Source organism: Molothrus aeneus, chromosome 1, assembly GCF_037042795.1.
Source record: "Molothrus aeneus isolate 106 chromosome 1, BPBGC_Maene_1.0, whole genome shotgun sequence".
NCBI lineage: Eukaryota > Metazoa > Chordata > Aves > Passeriformes > Icteridae > Molothrus > Molothrus aeneus.
In genome coordinates, this window is record NC_089646.1 from 150,794,795 (window position 1) to 150,816,252 (window position 21,458).

General features: G+C 42.6%; 1 protein-coding gene across 4 annotated transcripts in view; it reads right to left on the minus strand.

Moving 5' to 3' along the window:
• Nucleotides 1-21,458, minus strand: part of TSNARE1 (t-SNARE domain containing 1) — a 460,905-nt gene that overhangs the window by 199,015 nt on the left and 240,432 nt on the right. For 3 of the 4 annotated variants that reach the window (XM_066566868.1, XM_066566875.1, XM_066566884.1), the window contains exon 10: nt 18,930-19,097. In XM_066566868.1, coding sequence (XP_066422965.1) covers nt 18,930-19,097 — 168 coding nt within the window. The remainder of the gene's footprint in view (nt 1-18,929; nt 19,098-21,458) is intronic. The other variant, XM_066566893.1, reaches the window with a different exon arrangement.

Sequence of the window (21,458 nt, forward strand, 5' to 3'; positions counted from 1 at the left end):
TCCTGGCCCTGCACAGGACAGCCCCAAGAGTGACCCATGTGCCTGAGAGCATTGTCCAAAGGCTCCTTGATCCTTTAAATTTGGGCCACCATCATGTCCAGCCAGCCTCAGCTCAGCAGAAAACTGAACTAACTTCCCTTTGCATATTTTGCCCATGAAAGACCCCAAGCCATGCCTGCAGAGCAGCTCCTGCCTTTGAAAAGTGTGAAATGTCAGGAACCAGCCCCTCTCCCTCAGCACCATCACACCCTGCCACATTTTGATTTATTGGGCTCTCAAAATGGTTTATTACAGGAGAGTGTTCCTGCCCTGAGTCCCACCTTTACACAGGCACTGAACCCTCACCTCTGTCTGAAGCCTCTCTGAGTTTAGGTTTGTATCTCTGCATTGTGGCTTTTTTTTTTAACAGAAAATAGATTGCCATAAATTTTGCCCTTTCAAGTGTTTAGTGACAGAGTGGAGTTGCCCTCAGTCACATCTGTTTATCCTGGTAAGCACATTTATAAAGTGATTTCCCATCCTCGTTATTCTGTCAATGGCATTTCACACTGCAGCTGCTTTAATGCAGCACTTTATCACTTGTCCTGAGGGCTGCTGACAGCTGCCAATTTCAAGGCTTCATTCCAATCTTAATTTTCTTCTTTTCCTTTTCTTTGCCCTCACTCCCTTTCCCTATCTTGCCCTTTATTTCCAGAAGAAAGGGGAGCTAGATGAGTGCAACGAACGCTGAGGATTTCCTCTCCCCTTTAACACAGAGACATTATAATCCCATAATAATCCCATAATGTGAAGTGTGTTAGCAAGGAAAAGTAAAAACTCAGGAGAGTTCAGCTACATTTCACTTGACTATTGCACTTTTCATCTTTTTTTTTTTTTTTCTGACAAATTCTCCATTAATGCTCCTGGGATAAAATTTCCCTGCTCCCTTGCTATGCAGAAATTGGACTGTTCATCTCCCAGGGAAAGTACTTTGTGTCCTTGATTGCTGTGATCCTTCTGCCATCCAGAAATACCTAAATCAAACCAGAAAAGGCTACAATCCAGATCAAAGCACGGGAGGACAGAAATTTTACTCAAGGGATGCTTTTTTAACCTCCTTGAGACAGCTCCTTTCTTGCCACAGAACTTGTATTTCATAAAATCATAGAATCATTTAGGATAAAAAAAAAAACCTTTTAGACCATTGAGTCCAACCATTAACCAAGTACTGCCAAGTCCACCACTAAACCCATGGCCCCAAGTGCCACATCAACACATTTTTTAACAGCTCCAGGAATGGCGACACGACCACTTCCCTGTTCCAGTGCTTGATAACCCCTCTGTGAAGAGTTTTATTTCTTGATATCTGATCCAAACCTCCCCTGGCACATCTTGAGGCCATGTCCTCTTGTTCATTTGCTCCTTTGGAGAAGAGACTGACCCCCACATCAGTCTATCCATGACCATCCAAGGAAAATTTTTAGGGTCTCAGTCTGAGTTTGCTCAGTGTTCCGGCAAGGAGAATTTTACATACCAAGAAAACTCCACAGGAGCCTGTTCCAGTGCCCAACCACTCTCTGGGGGAGGAACCTTTTGCTAATATCCAACATAAACCTTCCCTGACACAACTTCAGGCCATTCCCTCAGGTCCTGTCACTGTCACCAGAGCAGAGATCAGTGCCTTGCCCTCCTCTTCCCCTCACAAGGAAATTGTAACTACAGTGAGGTCTCCTCTCAGTCTCCTCCAGCCTCTCCTTACGTGGCTTCCCCTCCAGAGCAAAACTAATGTTTTATCAGCACCAGAAATGTTGCCCTGGATCAAGATGCTGTCACTGCTTTGCAAGGTCCTATCAAAGTGGGTCTTGCATCATTCTGCAAGACCAAAAGAAAAATTTTCATCTTGACATGAGCCAACCATTCTCTTACTCGAATTTTCACTTAGTTTTATGAAATAGTAAAAACAATTTTCTTCTTCTGAGCCGCAATTAACATGAGATCCAATTACTGGGATTTTCTTTCAATGGAATCGATTTTTTTGCCCATATTGTTGCTGGAATGTACAGTCACATTGGTGAAAAAGGGCAACGTGCCAGGATATTACTTAGATAACCCTGGCATGCTTAAATGGAAGGCTTTTCATCTGTTCAATTAAAAGTACACATCAAAATCAGGACATTGTTTTTCTCTGATTTCATTATCCAGACTGATGGCTTATAAATGCATTTACTCACGGGATCATCAGTCTGTGATTATCAGGAGAACTGAATCATAGAAATCATAGAAAGGTTTGGGTTAGAAGCCAAAACCATCTGGTTCTGCCATACTTTGAAGAGGAAGCACAAAACAAGTAGGACAAGAATGGTGTCTGAAAAACAAATACTTGTTAATTCCTTGAATACTTCCAGGGGTGCCCCATCCCTGGAATTATTCAGGCTCAGGTTGAAGAGGGCTCTAAGAAACCTGGTCCAGTGGGGGGCATTGTTCTAGGGGGCAGGGGGGTTGGAATTAAACGATCTTTAAGGTCCCTTCCAACTCAAGTTTTCTATTATTCTCTGATTTTCATGATTCTATAGATGCAAGTTCAAATCTTAAAAAAATTCAGGCGACAAAAATCTTCTCAACTCAGACAAAAAGGGAGGAAGTGCTCTAAGACATGCGGGTGACAGAAGCTGGGATGCATCGCTGCCACTCAAAGAAAAAGAAAAAAAAAATCCACAAAATCGTATTTTGTCCGAACAGTCTGGTGAAGAAGCAGCCTACAGGTATCACTGATTATGGATGGATGTTTGAGCTTTTGAGATAACAACAGGAAATTCTATACAGTACATTAAGAGAAAGATGATCATGGGTCCGCTCATGATAGAACAGATGTCTAAAATCACAGTGGATGAACAGTGTTCTAAAAGTGTGTTTTCATAGATTATTTTAAGACCTTAAATTCAGGCAGAGACATCTACATCCTGGAAATCTCCAGTTATGGAAAAAATACCTTGCTCTGGGTGACAAGAAGTCCTAATGACCTGCAGAATCCCCCTGTGCTGCTAACAGGAACATCTAATCCCTGTTTAGGAACAAGCCCTGTTGCAGATTGCCAGTTACAAGCAACTGAGCTTTACAAAAAGTCCTGGCTGTTTGAATGATGGATAGAGTAATAAAACCTTACACATCATGGCAAAACGGCTAAAACAGAACAAAACAACAAAGCACATGCAAGGCTGTGATAGCCTAGTCCTTGTAAGGAAAAGCACAGCTCACTCAGCCCTCACAATTCTTTAAACAAGTGAATAACTCAGTGCAAATGAAAAAGAAAGTGTAAGCCAGCTGCTTTAATGTTTTTTTTCAGATTGTAGAGGTCTGTGATGTTATCACTCCTCAGGTGACTACAGAAGGTAACTACCATGGAGAGAGGTACAAAGCAATGTCAAATGCAAAAGCAGGTCAGGAGAAAGAAGAAATGGAAAAAAAAAAGAAAGACTAAAAACCAAACAAAAAAACAACCCAAAATTAAAAGTAGGTCAGTTTTCATCCTGACAAAAGCTTAACAGCCAGTTTTCTCTAGGTATTTTGCTGGATGCCACATTGTTAAATATATATATAAGTGATCCAGGAAGGTGAATCTGTGATTGGGAGAGGAAATTAAAAAAAAAAAAAAAACCTCCCAAAAAAGAAGACCAAAACCACCTCAATCTATCATCATGATAATCCTGCAAATTCCAAGTTAACATGAAAGCTCTATTCAGGTGCAGAAGACTGCAACTTTTGGTGAGCTCCCTTGGGGCAGAATTGGATACAGAATTATCAACAAACACGGGACCACCTGAACAATCTCACCTGGGGGCTACACAGGTGAAGCAGACACAGTTATTCAGGGGTTACAGGTAAAGCCAAAATCTCCAGGCAAGCCTTGAGACTGGAGGAGGGAAAAACAGAACATGGATCTGAGTCTGGCTGCCTGGTGGGAAGCAGGTGTACCCAAAACCTAGGGAGGACCTGGCTAAACATCACCAGGTCTCAAAATACCCTAAGAGGTGCCCAAATCCAACCAGACCGAATTTGGGCAGCTGAGTTTGGACCTTGTAGGATGTGCCAACTGGATGTTAATGCCAGGCTGCATCCAGAGCAATGCCCAATGTGCAGGGCATGAGAGGACATTGTCTGGAACGGATGGAATAATGAATTCCATGGACTTGGTGTCACTGTCATATCTTCTGGAAAAATCTCTTTGCCCAGGATTCTTCTCCTCCAGGATTTCTCAGCTTCCCAGGAGAAGCTTTTTCTCAGCTTCTCCTGGGAAGCTGAGAAACCTCAGAGAAAGATGAAAATCATAATTATCTGATTGCTTCTCCAGTGTTTTGCTGCCCTGGAATGTGGTTGGAGATTGTTTATCCAACAGGTGGTTGTTTGATTGGTTTCATGTGAACTGTTTTTCCTTAATGACCAGTCACAGTCAGGCTGTGTCAGGACTCTGGAAGCAGTCACCAGTTTTTCATTAGTATCTTGTTAAGCCTTGTAAGTATCCTTTCTCTATTCTTTACGTAGTTTTAATATAGTAACATCAAATAATAAATTAGCCTTCTAAGAACATGGAGTCAGATTCATCCATTTCTCCTTTGTCCTGGGGACCCCAAAAATACCACAGACTTGGTACACAAAAGGTGTAAAAGACAAAGCCTGGGGGGCAATCACAGGGCAGAACCAGACTGCATTTCCGTAGTCAGGCTCATCAAGACTGGACAGGGATGTTGCAACATCAGAAGGTGCTCAGCACTTTTAAATACAACTGTGAGTGATGTCCAACACCAATGAATGCAGCTGTGAGAGGGGGAAATGAAAATTCCTCCTTCAGTGTTGCAAAAGTCTCTGGGACAAGGTGAGAGATGAGAATTGACTCCAAGTTCTCAGAAGGCTGATTTATTATATTATCATATTATATTAAAAGAAAATTATGTACTAAAACTATATTAAACCATAGAGAAAGGAATACATCAGAAGGCTGGACAAGAATGATAATAAAAACCTGTGACAGACTCAGAGAGTCTGACACAGCTGGACTGGGATTGGTCATTAATTAAAAATAATTCACATGGAACCAATCCAAGATGCACCTGTTGGTAAGCAACCTCCAGACCACATTCCAAGCAATCAGATAATTATTGTTTACATTTCTTTTCTGAGTCTTCTCAGCTTCTCAGGAGAAAAACCCTGCTGAAGGGATTTTTCATAAAATATCACAATGACAATTCAGCTCCTGAGACTCCACATTTGGCACACAGGTCCAGCAGAGAGGCTTGAGCAGCCTAAGGAAAACCATTCCTTGATGCACTGGAGCCTTCCAGACAGCAAACAAGGTATGAGGACACACAGTGCACCAGACACTAAATAACACAGGGCTGGCAGCCTGGCAGCACGTCCCAACTTCAGTCTCACTTGGGAGGAGAGGATTCATTTATCCCTGTGCTAAAGCAACACAGCCAGAAAGTGCCAGCACCTTGGGGGCTGACAGGAACAACGTGGCTGAGGCAGGGGGCACTTCAGTGACACTTCTGACCCCAGATTTCCTGTTGTCATCTTATTGCTAACGTTCCATACCTTCTTGGTGATTTCTCATGGGCATCTCCTCACAGCACAACCAACAAACACCAACTCACTCCTCAAGCAGCTAACCCACTCTTCTATAGCACTCATCCTCACTGGACACAGCTGTGGCCTGTTAAGGGCAGGCCTGTTGCTAATCTTTGGTAATTAGTGCAGCTGCAAGTCCTCAGGGAGGAGATTACCTTCTGCACTATCTTTATTTTCTTACATTCTATCCTCCCCACAGGGGTCCTGACTCACCTCATTTGGAGGTCACCAAACATCAGAGAGCCTTCAGTACCATCTGAGAGGGCTGAGCCATCTGCTCAGCCACCCACTCGACCCAACAGAGAAAACCCATCTGGAAAACAAAGTGCTGGTTCCTCACAGCTCCTCCCAAGCTATTGTGGCAGCCTCTTTGACGGCGCACAACAATAGGTGCTCTAACTCCATATGAAGTGGGAGAAAAAGAACAGCAAGAGGTATTTATGTAATGGTTTATAACCCAAACGTCATTGCTCCCACACAGAGTGCTGCAAAAGTCATCAACACCAGGTTCAGAGGGCGTGGGGGGATGGAGAAGAAGAAAAGAGAGCTCAGATGGAGCTAGATTTGAAGCCTAGACTGTTCCCCATGGTGTAACAACTGCATGGGTTTGGTGGGGATGTACTGGTGCCCTGGGGACATCAGAGCTGTAAAAACTCCTGATATGGCACTGTCCCCAGTTAGGAGATGATTTGATATTGGAGATTTTCATCTTGCCCCTCAGCCTATTCCAGACCTTCTCTGGGTTTCACAGATTCCAACCCTAAAATCCTTCTGGACTGCCCTCTGCCTGCAGCAATGATGGTGATTGCTCAGGATCCCATGAGGTCTTCTCAGCTCTGGGAGCACACAGCAGCAAGGAATCCCAAAAATATTCCATCTGCCTGCTTCCCACCCCCCAGCAAAGGTCCAGGGTAAACAGGAAAGAACCACTGCAGCCTGAGATTTAGGGGATAACATGATACCTTGAGGGAGGGACAAGGACAGAAAAACATTGAAAGATGATCTAGTGTGGCAAGATCTGTTTGAGTGTGGCTGTAAACTACCTTGTGCTCTGCAAAAACACCCAGGGGAGAGGAAAAGCTGTGCATGACAGAAATGCTGTTCATGCTTTTCCTTGGAGGAGTTTGAAAGTCATTCAAAAGGAGAGACCAGTTCATTGACAGCATGGCAGTCAGTGGATCTATAACAATTCCCCATAGCTGGGGATCCACCCTAGAAGTAAATTACCCACTCACCAAATTCCTGAAGTTTAGTTAGGGAATACCACCCATATTTAAAATCTACTCTTTTATGAGAGACTCTCCTTGGGTCTCTCCTATGAAGTGACTCAGAACAAGCAATAATCTTCCTCCTGCCATCCAAATAAAAGGAAGGAAGTTCCTCTAAATCTTAATAAGCAAGCTGTAAAAAGTTGTGACATTCAGCAGCACCTGGAGCTGAATGGGAAGATGCAGGAGTAAAAGACACAGAGTCCTTAATCCTCAGACAGGGAGACAGGTGACTGGTGGAGAAATGCACAGCCAGTTCCCTGCTTGCATTTAAAGCTCTTTATTCCCTGGCTCAGCAATTTCGCTGCGGCATTTATTTTTAATGCTTTATTTTTGCAATTTGACTTTCTAATGGCAACACCTGAAGTCACCTTGCTTAACCCTTCTCAGTGATATAAATTGGAAAGAACATCAGGGGGAAACAACTGAGGGAACACGACTCAGCCCTGTCAGACTTCAGTAGGAGGTGACTCCCTCCTAAGCAACCAGCACCAAAGGTACAGGATTTCCTTTTATTTTCTCCAGATACACTCAGGATAGAAGGACTTAATCCAAAAGTCCTTGCATCCCAATGCTAAGACTTATATTTACAACTATGAGCTGAAATCAGGGAGGCAGAGGAGTCAGGGGGTTTGCTCTCAATTTCCTTCCGCCCGCCCCTCCCATCCCTACTTTACATTTTTGGATGCATTTAGCAAGGAAAAAGAGGATGGGGAGAAATACCTTGTGTGACAACTGAAATACTCCAGAAAATTCATTTTTAAGGACTGTTTTAAAGGATCATGCCAAATACAGAAGCTGGTGCTTACAGAGTGACTTTTGGATCTGGGCTGCTCACAGCACCCAGTAATCAAATCAGGCTGAAGGACTGAAGTTTGCAGCAATTTGCAGGATTTTTATAGAGACTGTCAAAACAGGACTACATATGAAATTCTCCTGAATCACTGCTGATCAAGACATCCTTCACTTTGCCTCTTTACTGGTCTCCCACTCCTGACTGCCCCCACCCCACGCTAAAAATGCCAAAAATAAAGAGTCACTTCTGCTCTCACCTGAATTTTGTTGAGAAACACACAAATCCCAGGAAACCACAGGAGGGAGACTCTCCAGGAGCAGTTGTGTCTGTTTTGGGCAGTGGGCAGAGCACATGGGGTGCTTTGTGCAACCCCCTTCAGCTGCAGTGATTCTGGGCAGGTGCTTTCTTGTCTGAGACTGAACCATCTTAAATTAATTCAATCCCTGTTAAATTGAAGTTTTCTGAAGGCACTTTGGTTCACCTCTTTGGTACAGGTGACAGAGCAGCTGAAAAGACTCCACTCTGAAGGAAAATAAAGCCCAACGTGCAGACCAGACCCACTTCATAGAGCAGTCCACTGCCTCTCTGGGCTAAAGATGTGAAAAGAAAACTTCCTATCCTGCTACAACCATCAGATTATTGTCCATTATTGATTTTTTTCCTGCTAGGTAGCAATGAAGTTGCAATAAAAAAGACAATCAAGAGACTTCAAGGGCTTGGGATGACTGTTTAAGGGATCAGGGACACAAGCAGTGTTGTCCTCTATTTTCCCAAGAGATTGCAGTGAGGTGGGGTTTGGTCTCTTCTCCCAAGTAACAAGCAGTGGGCAAGAGGAAATGGCCTCAAATTGCACCAGGGAAGGTTTAGGCTGGATATTAAAAAAAAAATACAATTCCCAAAAGAGTTGTCAAGTCCTGGCACAGCTGCCCACGATGGTGGTGGTGACATCGTCCGTGGGGGATTTAAAAGAGGTTTAGATGTGGCGCCTGGGGACATGGTGTAGTGGTGAGTTTGGCAGTCAGACCAACAGTTTGATTGATGATCTTAAAGATCTTTTTCAACCTAAGCAATTCTATGATACTGTAATTCCTCAAACTCACTGGATTCGCGGCCAGTTCCTAAAATTGGTTAGGCAAAGAGAGAGTAGCTGCTACTTTTAAGCACTGGTCTTGTAGATGAAGTGAGTTTTTTCCTACATGAGGAACTAGCAGCCTTTTCAAAGTGTGTAGGAGCTCTCAGTGCTGCATGAGATTCAAAGTTGCTCCTCCTCAACACCAACAGATATCTGGGCTCTCACCACTTCCAGGAGAGAAAAGGGTCTGCCAACGACCACGAGTGGGGCGAAATGAGCAAAGATTCCTTTTGCAATAAAGCATAGTTCAGAAAATCAGCACATGCTGATCAAAGTCACCGGTGTCACTATAGGATATGAGATAACACGATGTGGACACACAGCTTTCTGATGGCAAAAAGAGAACTTTTAATTTTTGTCTCCAACATTTATAGATTTTCAAAAGTGACAGTGGATTGGAGGGTGGCAGTGCCACCTCTCCAATGACACTGGACAAACTAACAGTCTGTTAAATTTCTCTTCTTCTAGAAAAGAACGCAAAACAACAAGTTATTTACAGAAAGTGTGTGAGAAAGTTTGTCATGAGAATGTAAACATCAGAAGGCTTAGAAAATCTTAAAAAATCAGGGTGACACTCCAGCACTCAGCTCTGAGCACTGAATCCTTTGAGCACATCTGTCTCAGGCCCACAACACCCAGAAACTCATCTTTAACCCCTCAACACCGCGTTGTCTGACACAACTGACATTCACCTGTAGCCTTTCCCTCACGTTTGTTTCATGTCTACAAGCACAGAGCAGGTCTTGCCCCCCTGCCCTCACTCCTGCAACCTCATCTTCACATCTGAAGATTTTTCAGAGGTTCTCTGTCTCTGACAGAGCAATCTGTGCTTTCAGAGAGGCTGCTGTTCAGCATCTCCTGATAAAGTCATGTTATCATGGGTGAAACTTCATATCCCAGCAATTCCCCCCCTCGCAGGGAAGATCTGCCTTCAGTTACAAATGAGGATCGGTGTTTTCCTTGAGCTTCATCCAAACTGAGTGGATGACAGTGTGTTTTCTGAAGAGCACATTCCTTCTGCCTCACAATTCAAACAGGGAGAAAAATTAGAAGCTAAATATGCCAGATCTTGTATTTGGATCTCTCATCCCAGCACAGTCTGAAGAGAATTGGGTATGGAAGTACAGAACAAGCAGCATTTTAATCCTGGCACAGATCTTGACTCTTTCCCAGGTCTTAAGCAAGGCATTTACATTTCTGTGGAGCTCCACTGGCAGAGAAACAATCCACAATGTCTCAGTTTCTCCAGCTGTGAAGTGGGAATAGGAGCACGGTGAGAAATCCATGGCAGCTTTCATCCCTCGTGGGAGAACTGACAAGGAAAGATGAAATTCAGGAACATTTGCCCCAAAAATCAGCAGCTCCAAAGGCAGAGTTAAAAATAAGCAGATGTTTGTTGCTGTAGGCACAGCAGAGAATCATGGAATAGTTTTAGTTGTAAAAGACCTTAAAGTTCATCTTGTTTCAACCCCCTGCCATGGGCAGGGACACCTTCCACTATCCCAGGTTGCTCCAAGCCCCATCCAGCCTGGCCTTGGACACTTCCAGGGATGGGGCAGCCACAGCTTCTCTGGTGTCCTAGGGTAACTTTATGATGCTCGTATTTCCATTCATCTGTTTAGCCCAGAAAAAGTTTTGCACCTTTAAGATTGGTTCTGTGAGTGAAAGGGGAAGTGGGAAAGAAAAAATTGCTTTCTAGAGGAAACTCCTTTTGAGGTTTTTCTCCCAAAATTGCCCTAAATCAGGACATCTGAGGACATCTGAGGAAACCCTCTGATGGCACACAGACCCACTGGGCACAGGGCGCCTCAAAGGACTTCTCTTCCAGGGACACCCATCTTTCTGATGGGTAAAATATTCCTAATTATTTTCCCAAATAAACAGCAAATGTGGTATGAACAGAGGAGCAAAGCATGAACTCCTTCCCGTGGTGACAATGGATGGAAGAGGAGGGAGAATGAGCCTCAGGATCTCACACAGGCAGGGAAATAGAGATGTTTTGTCTTTAGATTGAAGCAAGATTAACACATGAACTTTTGGTAGCCCTCAGTGGTGCAGTCAAAGGAGGTGGAGAGATAATGGGATCATGAGATCACAGGATAATTCAGGTTTGAAAAGGCCACAGGAGAGCTCAAGTCCAGCCTCTCACTCGCAGCAGGACCAACTCTGAGGTCAGAGCAGGTTGCTCAGGGGTCTATCTAAAAATTTGCACTGAAGGAAATATATTATAACACTAAAATTTGCAATTCCCCATGGCTCCTAGGTGAGTCTAATAGTCTTTGTGCCTCAAGTGAGTCATCTGAGAGCCTCAATGCAGATGGGAAGAGGTGACTTCAGGGCAGAGAAGGAAATGACAACCAGAGGAGACACTCTGGGTAGATAAATGGTGAGCAGGGTGGTGGGGATAGACAGTTCAGTTCTGTAACATCCTCTCTCATAAAGGAGCAATTAAAAGTATTAAAGAACACCTGAATTAAATGAGCCTGCACAGTGCAGAGGGCATAAACTAATACTGTCTTTGTCATCAGCCTCTAAAATTTGACATTCATTGTTAACAATGTTAAGAATGTGATTTTCAGTCTAATTTCTGTGAGGATGTGGGTGAATATTCCTGTCAAGGATAATTTATAAAGGACCAGGAACCTTTTGGTAAATAGGAGGGGATGGGAACAGGTCTTGCTGTGAAATGTGGATTTCATTGTCCTTCTCAGTCATCTCTTCCCTTGTTACCTCTGTGGGGTCTTTTCAATATCCTTGGTTCACTTCCCTCTCTGCTGAGCTCTAATGAGGGAGGGCTGACTCATTTTCCAGTAGGTTCTTGAGATGCTTCAGGGCTTTGCCAACAGTAAATTTTATATTTCCATGACTTAAGGCTCACCTGCTGTTATCCTCCCCATCTTGACTGGGGAAAAATCTTGATTTCCCCACCCAAAATAATTAAAAAATAAAGCACAGCACTCAAGTCAGGAAGGTAAGAAGCCAAACCTGCTGGGACAGCTCTTTAGAGCACTGCTAGAGGTTCTCAACTGGTTGATGGGCTATTGATGTCTATTGTCATTAATTAGCATCAGAGAACTAGAGAGTGAACCACTCTAACCTGACAGGTGAGAGGGTAATTCCCCTTTGAGGCAGCAAATCACAGCCACAGAAATTGCTGTGTGGATGAGGCATTTGATGTTTGTACTGTCTGTGCTAACAGAAATAGGGGCAAAATGTTGCCTTTGTTGAGACAGTCATCATCTGGTGGCAAAAACTTAGGCAAAAGTGCAGTAAATGGAGGAGGAAATTAACACATTCTTTTCACCAAAGAAATATTAACACTTAAGCAGGAGGATTTGCAGAAGAAAACCAATATTCCACCACCAGCACTGGAGATCTCTCTCTTTCCAGCTCTCTGCCTTATCAATGCACATTGACAGGTCATACATGAGACTTTAACTCAGCTCAGCTTCTGTGGATATAAATATGCAGATGTGTCTTCCTAAAATTCAGATGGTTAGCAAATTATGTGTGTCTCAGCACTATTTTCTCCTTCTGCAGAGGAAATACTTCACTTTTAGTAGGTTCTAAAGTCCATCCCTATTCAGCAAAGCTTTTAAGACACACATAAGGGATTTGCTGAATCCAGGTTTTTGTTACTGCCTTCTTCATGCAGGCTCACTGAAGGAATAGGACATGAAGGAAAAGAGTTTAGGGCAAGACTCCCTGACACTAACAGGCTTTGGATAAGGCACTGGGAATGTAAGTGAGAAAAGGAAAATTATCTCTAGCACACAGTGGAAACCTCTCCAATTTAGTTGAAAACACTTCACTACACACAGTTTAGTCATAAGGTTACACCTGAGACATGAGAAATTGCCTGGGGCTAAAAAAGATTTGTGATATATTCCTGAAACCTGGCTGTCTTGCAAAGGGATATCCAAGGCTGCACACGTATCCCTGATGAAACACTGATTGCAAAAAACATACAAGCTCTAATCATTTCCATGAGGAGAGGAAGAAATATAGTTTTAGCTAGACAAGAAGAAAAAGTTTGGACTTTTGCATGCAGTCACAGCAAAAGTGATGTGTGAGCAGAAAGGAGATGATGAGAGAATCTTCACAATGTGTAAATACCCAGTGGTATTTAATCTCTAGCCTCTCTTGGATGTAGTGGGATTAAGGAATGGATGGATGTGTATTGATATATTTATATAACAGGAGCACTTAATAAAGAGTGGGAAAATGGAAAGAGAAGGAAATACAGCATGGGATGCGTTTGCTGTTTTAGTGATAGAACCTGAGGGAGCAGTCTGGAGCTGTGCCAGGGGAGGTTTAGGTTGGATATTAGGAGAAAGGTTCTTCCCCCAGAGGGTGGCTGGGCACTGGAACGGCTCCTCAAGGAAGTGGTCGCAGCACCAGCCTGACAGAGTTCAAAAAACTTAACATTTTATTTGGGAAAAACTCTCAGGGACATTCTTGGGGGATCTGTGCAGGGCCAGGAGCTGGACTATGTGATCGCTGTGGGTCCCTTCCAGCTCAGGATATTCTGTGAGCCTGACAGAACCCCTGAATCTAAAAAGAATGAAACTTTTCAGATGTGCCTGGCATGACAGCGGCAGTTTGAAAGCAACATGCTAGAGATGTGCAGATTGAGTGGTTTTGACATGAAGGGAAGTCCCTTATAGCAATGCAGGAGTGTTGGAGGCCACAGGGGCACAGAGAGGGAGGCACAGTCAAATCAATATTCAATGGAAATGGCCACTGCAGGATTCCACTGGGATAGGCTGCTCTTTGTTCTCCAGACTTGCTAAGGCTTCTCCACATTTTCAAAGAGGCCAGCTGCTATTTTCACTACACCTCATTTCGCCCTCAGGCTTGCACAGTTTCCCACAAAATTCACCCTTAATTCACCTTGCTCTCCCTCTTCCCTAAATGTCAGTGAGGACTAGAGGAAACTTTTGTGATCAACTCATAAATCAATTGGGCTGCAGCTGTGCAAGGACATGGGAAATGCCTGTTCTCAGGCACTGAAACTGCACTTCATTGCATGCACATCATTAAATCCCCTTACCCTCTGAACAGTGTGGCTGCACCAAAACTGCCTCTAGAAAATATTACCTCTCAAAACTGTGTCAATAACTGGGTAAGCACTGGCTAATCTGGGTCAAAAGTCTGTCAGGATATGCTTAACAATTAAAAAGTGTAATGTGCATGTTCTACTGTCTTTGCTGAGTTTAATTTACTAATGCAGGAATTATCTAGAAATTTTCCATCAGGACTTGTAATCTCTGAACTGGATCCATGGGGCTTTTTACACATTTCTTCTGTTCAGCTCTGGTACAACACCAAAATGCTATATACAGTCTGCTGCTGCAGGAGCAAAGAACTAACAAATGGGAAATAATTGAGAAGAGAGCGCTGAAGTGACTGAAAAGCCAAGGAGACCAACTTGTGAAGAGGAGGATAACTGCTAGCATTTGAAGAGTTTAAAAGCCAAAAGGGAAGAAGAATTATTTGCAGGGTCCAGCAGAGTTTCACTAGGTGTAAAAAGCCGAGAATGAGAAAGGGATCTTTAGCAAGAACAGAGGGAAGCATTTCATCAACACCAAAGCCTGCTGGACCGTGAAATAGTCTCCCGAAATAAATGATAGCAGTCCTGCAGCTCAGGTCATTTTAAATTAGACTGGGCAGCATACTGGAGCTGGTTCTTTAGGGAACAACTCAATACCAGTCCCAGGGATGGCCATGTCAACCTGGCAGGCAGCTCTGCAGCTCAGGATAATTAGGGTCCCCAGTGCTGTCACGAGGAGAGCTTGACACTCACACGGCGCCGGATCGTTCACGGATGGTGCTTGTCATGATCTTGTGTTATTTATACATTACTCTGAGTCAGAAAAGCCTCTGTGAAGAGACAGGCAGAGCCCTCATAAGTCAAAGCCCTGGACTATTGAAGCTGATGAAAGGTATAAAATAGCTTGCACTAAACTCTCTAAACTGCAACCATCGGTGAGAGATTTTACCGAAAACAGCCCTCAGCAAGAAATGATACGTGGTAATGAGGGAACAAGGAACATGTTTGAACTAACAAACACACTCTGCCAGACTCTGTGGGGCTTTCTTTTGTTTTATTTTTATTGTGCTTCATTTTCTGTCTGCCTTCAAAGGCTTGAGTGACAGGCGTGGAGGCTGGCATCTATCACTTCTCTTCAAAACAGATAGGGAATAAACATCAACATTTCTCAACAACGACCCAGAGGGAACAACCTCTCCTAAAAATAAAAGCATTTTCCTCACACCTGTTGCCACAACCTATCCATCTCTCCTTCTTTTTTGCCAAGGGATGTATCAACTGAAATGCAGTTCCTGGGATGGGTTTTGCTTTCCTCAGGATATCATGGAATCACAGAGTGGTTTGGGTTGGAAGGGACCTTAAAGATCATTTTGTTCCAACCCCTGTGCTATGGGAAGGGACACCTCCCACTCTCCTAGGTAGGAGAATGCCCACTCTAGAAGCAGAGCATGGGGATGGGAAATGCTGTGAGAGAGGAAAAGACCACCTTGAGGGAGGTTTTCCTCAATTTCCTTTCTCATCACCCCAGGGTAAGCTATCTCCATGAGGGGGATAATGGGAGGCTTTCTGAATCAATACAGCACATAGAATCTTTTTTTATAGGTCTTTCCAGTCACCAGCTGAAATTCTGTGAAGTTCCCCATTCAGTGCTTATCCATTTCTTCTCAAACTTTTATCTTCTCCCATTTTTCAGATGACCACAGGTGCAAATGAAAGGTATGGGATGGTAAATTACATATATTATCTATATATATTTGCTATGACAGAGCTTGTGCCAGCACTGAGCACTGACAATGCACATTACAGTTCAGCTCATGTATTTCTGATGGCACATTTTACAGTGCTATATATAAAGCTGTTATGGCATCTATTATTCACTGCCAATACAGTTCAAGTTAAAATAGGTTTTATATAACAGTTCAAAGCAATATTTTAAGAAATAACACTTGTGTCAAGGCTGCTGTGTCCTACCAGATTTTGACATTTCCAAGCAATAAAGATCTTTATCCAAAATGTAAGGTTTTGGCGAGACATCTCCCTTGCAGACGTCTCTGGTTTTAATCTGCAAGCAATAGCAAAAGGAGCACATTTAAATAAAATGAACAGCCAGGTGAACTTTTGACTTGGCTGTTATCTGTCTAGGTGGAAACTGTGAACTGCAAAGTGCCTCGAGGGATGTTCCTGACAGAGAACAATGTCCCATTAACCCAAACCTCTGAAGAGATTTTGGAAAACCCACAAGTGGGAAAAAGTCATTGGAACATTAAGAAAATGTCTATCATAGGCACAATTTTATATCTGTTTTTCAGGACACAAGGTGAAAAGAGGATTTATTTTCGGATTTCTTCAGCAATGAAGAAGGCTTTTCTTGCAAAAAGGGCAAATTCAGTGTCTCCTAAGAAAAAGTCCCACAACTGGTACCAGCTCCATGAGCTTCTCTAAAGTTGTGTGTAATCACAAGATGTGATGTTCTTTCAATGTCTCCCGTGCTACTCAAAATCTGCATGTTTCTGGTGCTGGATATGCAGCAACATGGAAATCCCAGTGAGACCAATCTACTTGCACAAAACAAGTTCTGCACAGCTCTGTTCTTCATTCTGGTCCCCAAAGAACAAAGGACAACAAATGCTATACATCAAATTGGCCATAAATTTGGTTTATTAGTTAAGTTTGACAGTTAGGAATAATGTGTCATTTTAACCTTCTTGGCTACTCACTGGTTGTGAAAATATACTGGAAAAAAATTTGTTCTGGTGACTGTGAGCTCAAGGAATCCTCTGTGTACCCACAATTTCTACAGAAAACAGGGAAGTTTTAATGTGCAAGATGAGTCCTTTCACAAGAAATATGCTCATGTGGGTCAACAAACAGAAAAACAAAACACAGTGAAAATTATTTAAAAGCACCATCTGCTTATTCAAATACAGCTGGGGAGAGGAACAATGCTGTCCAAAAAAACTCATTTTCATTATATTTCTTTCAAAAGAGATGTTAAACAAAATACCATCGGTCCTAAATATTTTCCCCCTGAGGAGAAATGTTTAAACTACATTTGAAATAATGTTTGTGGAATGCAGCCCTCGTTAGAGGATGAACAGGGATCTTTGAGAGCAAAGCAAAATGGATAGAGGAGATGGGGAAAAAATGGGTAATTCTTAGGAAGCAAAAGCCTAAACATCATTAACTTCTTAAGCTGACTAAATAATTAATTGCATAAACTAAGCTATTCAGAGGTAAATTCATATTAGGCAGAAAAGTATCCAGGATCAAATCAACAGATACAAACCCTGCACAATACATGAATGTAGATTTTTTTTTTAAAGTTATTTAGGATTGTGATTTGGTTCACTTCACCCCCCTCAACTACCCCACCATGGGCGCGTGGTCCAGTGCAACTTGGTGCAGAGACATCAGATTGTGGCACAGAAATGGGATTTAAGCAGCAAAATAAACAAATGTCTCTCCAAGGAGACACAACTGGACTTCTTGACTTTACAAAGGTGGTGGGCTTGAGGCAGTCTTTGGGGTTGTCATTCCCCACTGCCTAACGGGCAGCTACTAAATGTGGGGTTTTTTCCCTGAAGAGGACAGGGGCAATGTAAAGACAAACTAAAAAAGGCTCAGATTATATTTGAAACAAAAAGGGATCACAAAATCACAGAACCACAGAATGACTGAGGCACCACAGTGGGGTTATCTGGTCCAACATCCCTGCTCAAGCAGGGTCATCCCAGACAACTCAGCACAAGGTTCTGCTCAGACTGTTCTCACACATCTCCAGTGAGCTGGTGGTGCTTCTCACAGGATCATTTCAGAAATACATTTGCTACCATCCCTCCTGAACACCAACGTGCAGGAACACCCCAAAAACATGTATTTTCTTTGCAACAAAGTCCCCTAGAGTTTTTTCTGCTGGATGCACTGAGATCCATCAAAGTGCAAAATGACAATTCACAGCCAAAGATACTCAGTGTGACAATATTCATTGACAGTTTCACCCGCAGTAATGGACACAAGTCCACAAAGCTCATTCATCTCTGCTCAGTGGACCACAACACAAATTAGACAAACACTGACCTCAACCTGCTCCTGTAAAACTGTCAACATTTCTGACTTGGAGAGCTGAGTCATATGTGGGCATCACTGTTTGCAAACAGGTCCCAGGCTCAAAGCACCAACCCCCAGCAGAAACTTTTGTCCCCTTTTTGCACTGTTAACTCAATCACAATTCCTGCTGTACTGCAACCCAAAATCTATCCTGATAAAATTAGCCCAATCCAATTAAAGGACAAAGTATAGCCCTTAATTAAATGTTCTGATTATTCTGAAGCCCTCTTTTTTTGGTTCATCTTGAGTTTAGGTCTGTAAAAGCATACAAATTAGGAAGGTTTAACGTGTTCTTGTTTTACCCATTTACCCATTTAAATTTAATTAACAAGAGTTTCCCAAAAGCATAAAAAGGGAAGTATAAAAAGAAAAATGTGGGATGTTTAACTTATTCAGGCCTCTTTTTGTTCCTTTTATTGTATATTTTTACAGCGCTTTCAAAAAAAAAAAAAAAAAAAAGGGAATAAAAATAGTATGTCCTCTTTTAACTACGTCAAGAACGTCCAAATACTTTGACACAGCAAAATACTGAATAATTTGAAAAGGTTAACAAGTTATTTCCTTTTGTCTACCTATTATTCTCTCTAATGGTAAAGCTGAGTGGTTTTTCCCACTGACAAATTCCAGTTTCAGGTTTGTGTGCACTGAAAAAGTTGTTTTGCTGCAGAACCCAGCTCAATTAAAGCACCACACCACAGACTCTGCTGTTGAAGACTCACTGGGAAGAACCCAACCATCAACCCATGAGCATTAATTAACTCTTGTCATTTTCATTACAAATCACACAGATTTCCAACTTTTCCTTCTATCACCCAATCCCATGTTTAGAAATCCTTGCTAATCTCCCTCGTTCTTAGCAATGCCGTACTGGCAGCGACGTAAATCAGGATTTCCTTCACGTTGAACAAGGCACAACGCAAGGATTCTGCACTTCCAGCTCACAAAACCTGGTGATGGGAGGAGGTTACTGACCTCAATCTGCTGGATGGCCTCTTCCCGTTGGCGGATGGCTTCCAAATCCTCCTCCGTGATTTCCGAGAGCAAGGCTTGGTCCTGGCCCTGGTTCTGCCACACGCCATCGCCTCCATTAAAGATCTTCTCATCATCAGGCAGGTCAGAGAAGGGGGCCTTAGGGCTCTGCTGAGATGGGAGAATGGAAAGAAAGCAAAGGAAGTGTAAATGTTTTCCAGTTTTACACAGCTTTAGTGTGGGGAAAGGAAATACTGATATAAGAGATGGCATAAACAGTGGCGGAAAGGTGAAGAGGAGAAAAGTAAATTACATGGAAGGAAACATTTCAAGTCTCAAAGGAAATGTCAGGACCTGAAGTCAGCTCTCCTGAGCTACTTTAGGGCCTGAGTACCTAAATTCAATTTTCCACAGTTCTGACAGAACAAAACACTGATGTGCAGCTGAAAAAATAACAGATTTACCTGGCTTAATTTCCCTGGAAATTCTTCCTAAATTAGACACTTTCTCAGGCACAGAGAAATCCTACTCATTTGTATTGAAGACTTTATGATCCAACTTGCAACACTCAAAATACAAAGGCTCCAATCTTTCCCATTTGAGAAGATTATCATTTATATGAGATAAACAGCACAGCTTAAAAAAGGGAAAATCATTGCAGTGATGTGAGTGCAGAGTGATCAGCTTGAGCAAATCACAGGTTTGTGGTGTTCACTCTGTAGAGTTTACCTGTTTTTTCTGACACATCTGATCACAGTCACAGAATCACAGAATGGTTGGGGCTGAAAAGACCTTAAAGATCATCTCAACCTGGTCTGGAGCACTTCCAGGGATGGGGCAGCAACAGCTCCTCTGGGCACCCTGTTCCAGTGCCTCGCCACCTTCTGAGGAAAGAAATTCTTCCTAATATCTAATTTAAATATCTCCTCTTTCAGTTTAAAATCATCCACCCATGACCTATCTGCCTGTTTAATAGGCTTCTCTCCCTCTTTTTTAAAAGCCCCTAACTTGTTCTATAAGCCTTAAGATACCATTTTCTTTTATTTTGGGAGCTGCACTTATATTCAGGTCAGATTTTAAAACTTTGTTCAAGAACCGGTTGGATCTACACAAAAAAGTAGGGGCAGAGTTTTAACAAAGTCTTTTCCACCCAGACTTTGGGTTCTGAGCCTGTGTCAGGTTCAGTCCTGACTGTACTTGGAGAATGAACTGACTCAAGGTTGGTTTGGAGGCTGAGATCAAGTTCTAAACTAAGAGGTGCTGTTGAAGGCTCCAACCTTACAACTGCATGAAGATTCCACTTCAAACAATGTTCATGGTCCTCTAACTTGGTCTTGAGCTGAGCTTTGACTCCTAACCAAAAGTTACAATAAAAAAAGCAAACCAAGTGCTTCTGATGCTCCGAAGTTGAAAAAAGAAATGGCAATGGCCACAGTACATCCTTGACCTAAACATCCCCAAAGCCTCTGAAAGCTGCAGGAGAAGACAAACTCAGGGCGATGTTCAGCTCTCTGAATCTGGGTTTATCTGAAGCTCAAACACTGGGATTGATGCCCAAAAAATAAAAGCTTTTGCTGTCTTTCTGTGGCTACATCTTCAAAAGTATTAATTCCCCTGAATTCCCACAGCATGAACAGGAAGTGAGGCCATGGGGCATTTAGATGGAAAAGCACAGGACTGGAAGGACTGGGAGGACTTGATCTGGAAATGTTTATTTAACTCTCTAACTCTGCTTTAACTCTTTAAAAGTATGCAATTCCGGTATTTAGAAACAAAACAATTTTTGCATTTGCCTACACTTAGACTTTGTCTTATGAAATTAATTCACTATTATTATTATTATCACCTTACCTTGTTGGAGATAAGGAAAATAACACAGTGTGGTGAAGGAAGTGGGGTGATGGAAGAAGTAGAAGGAAATAGGAACATCAGCATCAAAAGTCAAGTATCTTTCAAAATATGAGGAGAAGATGAAAAGCTTTGACATTAATGTCTTACATTGTTTCACCTTCTGCTTTCCAGGGATCTACTGAGAAAGGGTGTGTTACAGGAAGAAAATCATCATTTACAATTAGGTTAAAGATTAATTTACACTTTATAAGACATTTTAATAGGATTAAGATACTCTGGAGGTGTTTTATTCACTAATTATTACGTGCCTTGGACACTAACTTCCCTGGTAGAGTGTTTCAGTGCCAGAAGAGTGTATTAATGGACTCTGGAAAAAAAAAATTGGGGTATTCTAATGCTTCATTTAGTGATAAAGGTGTCCTCTCATCTTCACCAGTGGGCACAGATGAGCAGAGGCAAACTGCACATGGCCAAGTGGGCTGGAAGATCCCAAGAATCTGCCTTGTGGAGACACTGGAGAAGTGTTCTGATGAAATTTGTGTGCTCTGGTCACAGCAAGAACGCTGCACCAAGGACCTCAATGCCCACGAATGGACCCTCAAAGCCATGCTTGTCCTGTGCAGGTCTGAATTTCAGGGAAGATGACAAATTTACAAGTGCTCAAATGTTTCCTGGTCTGAT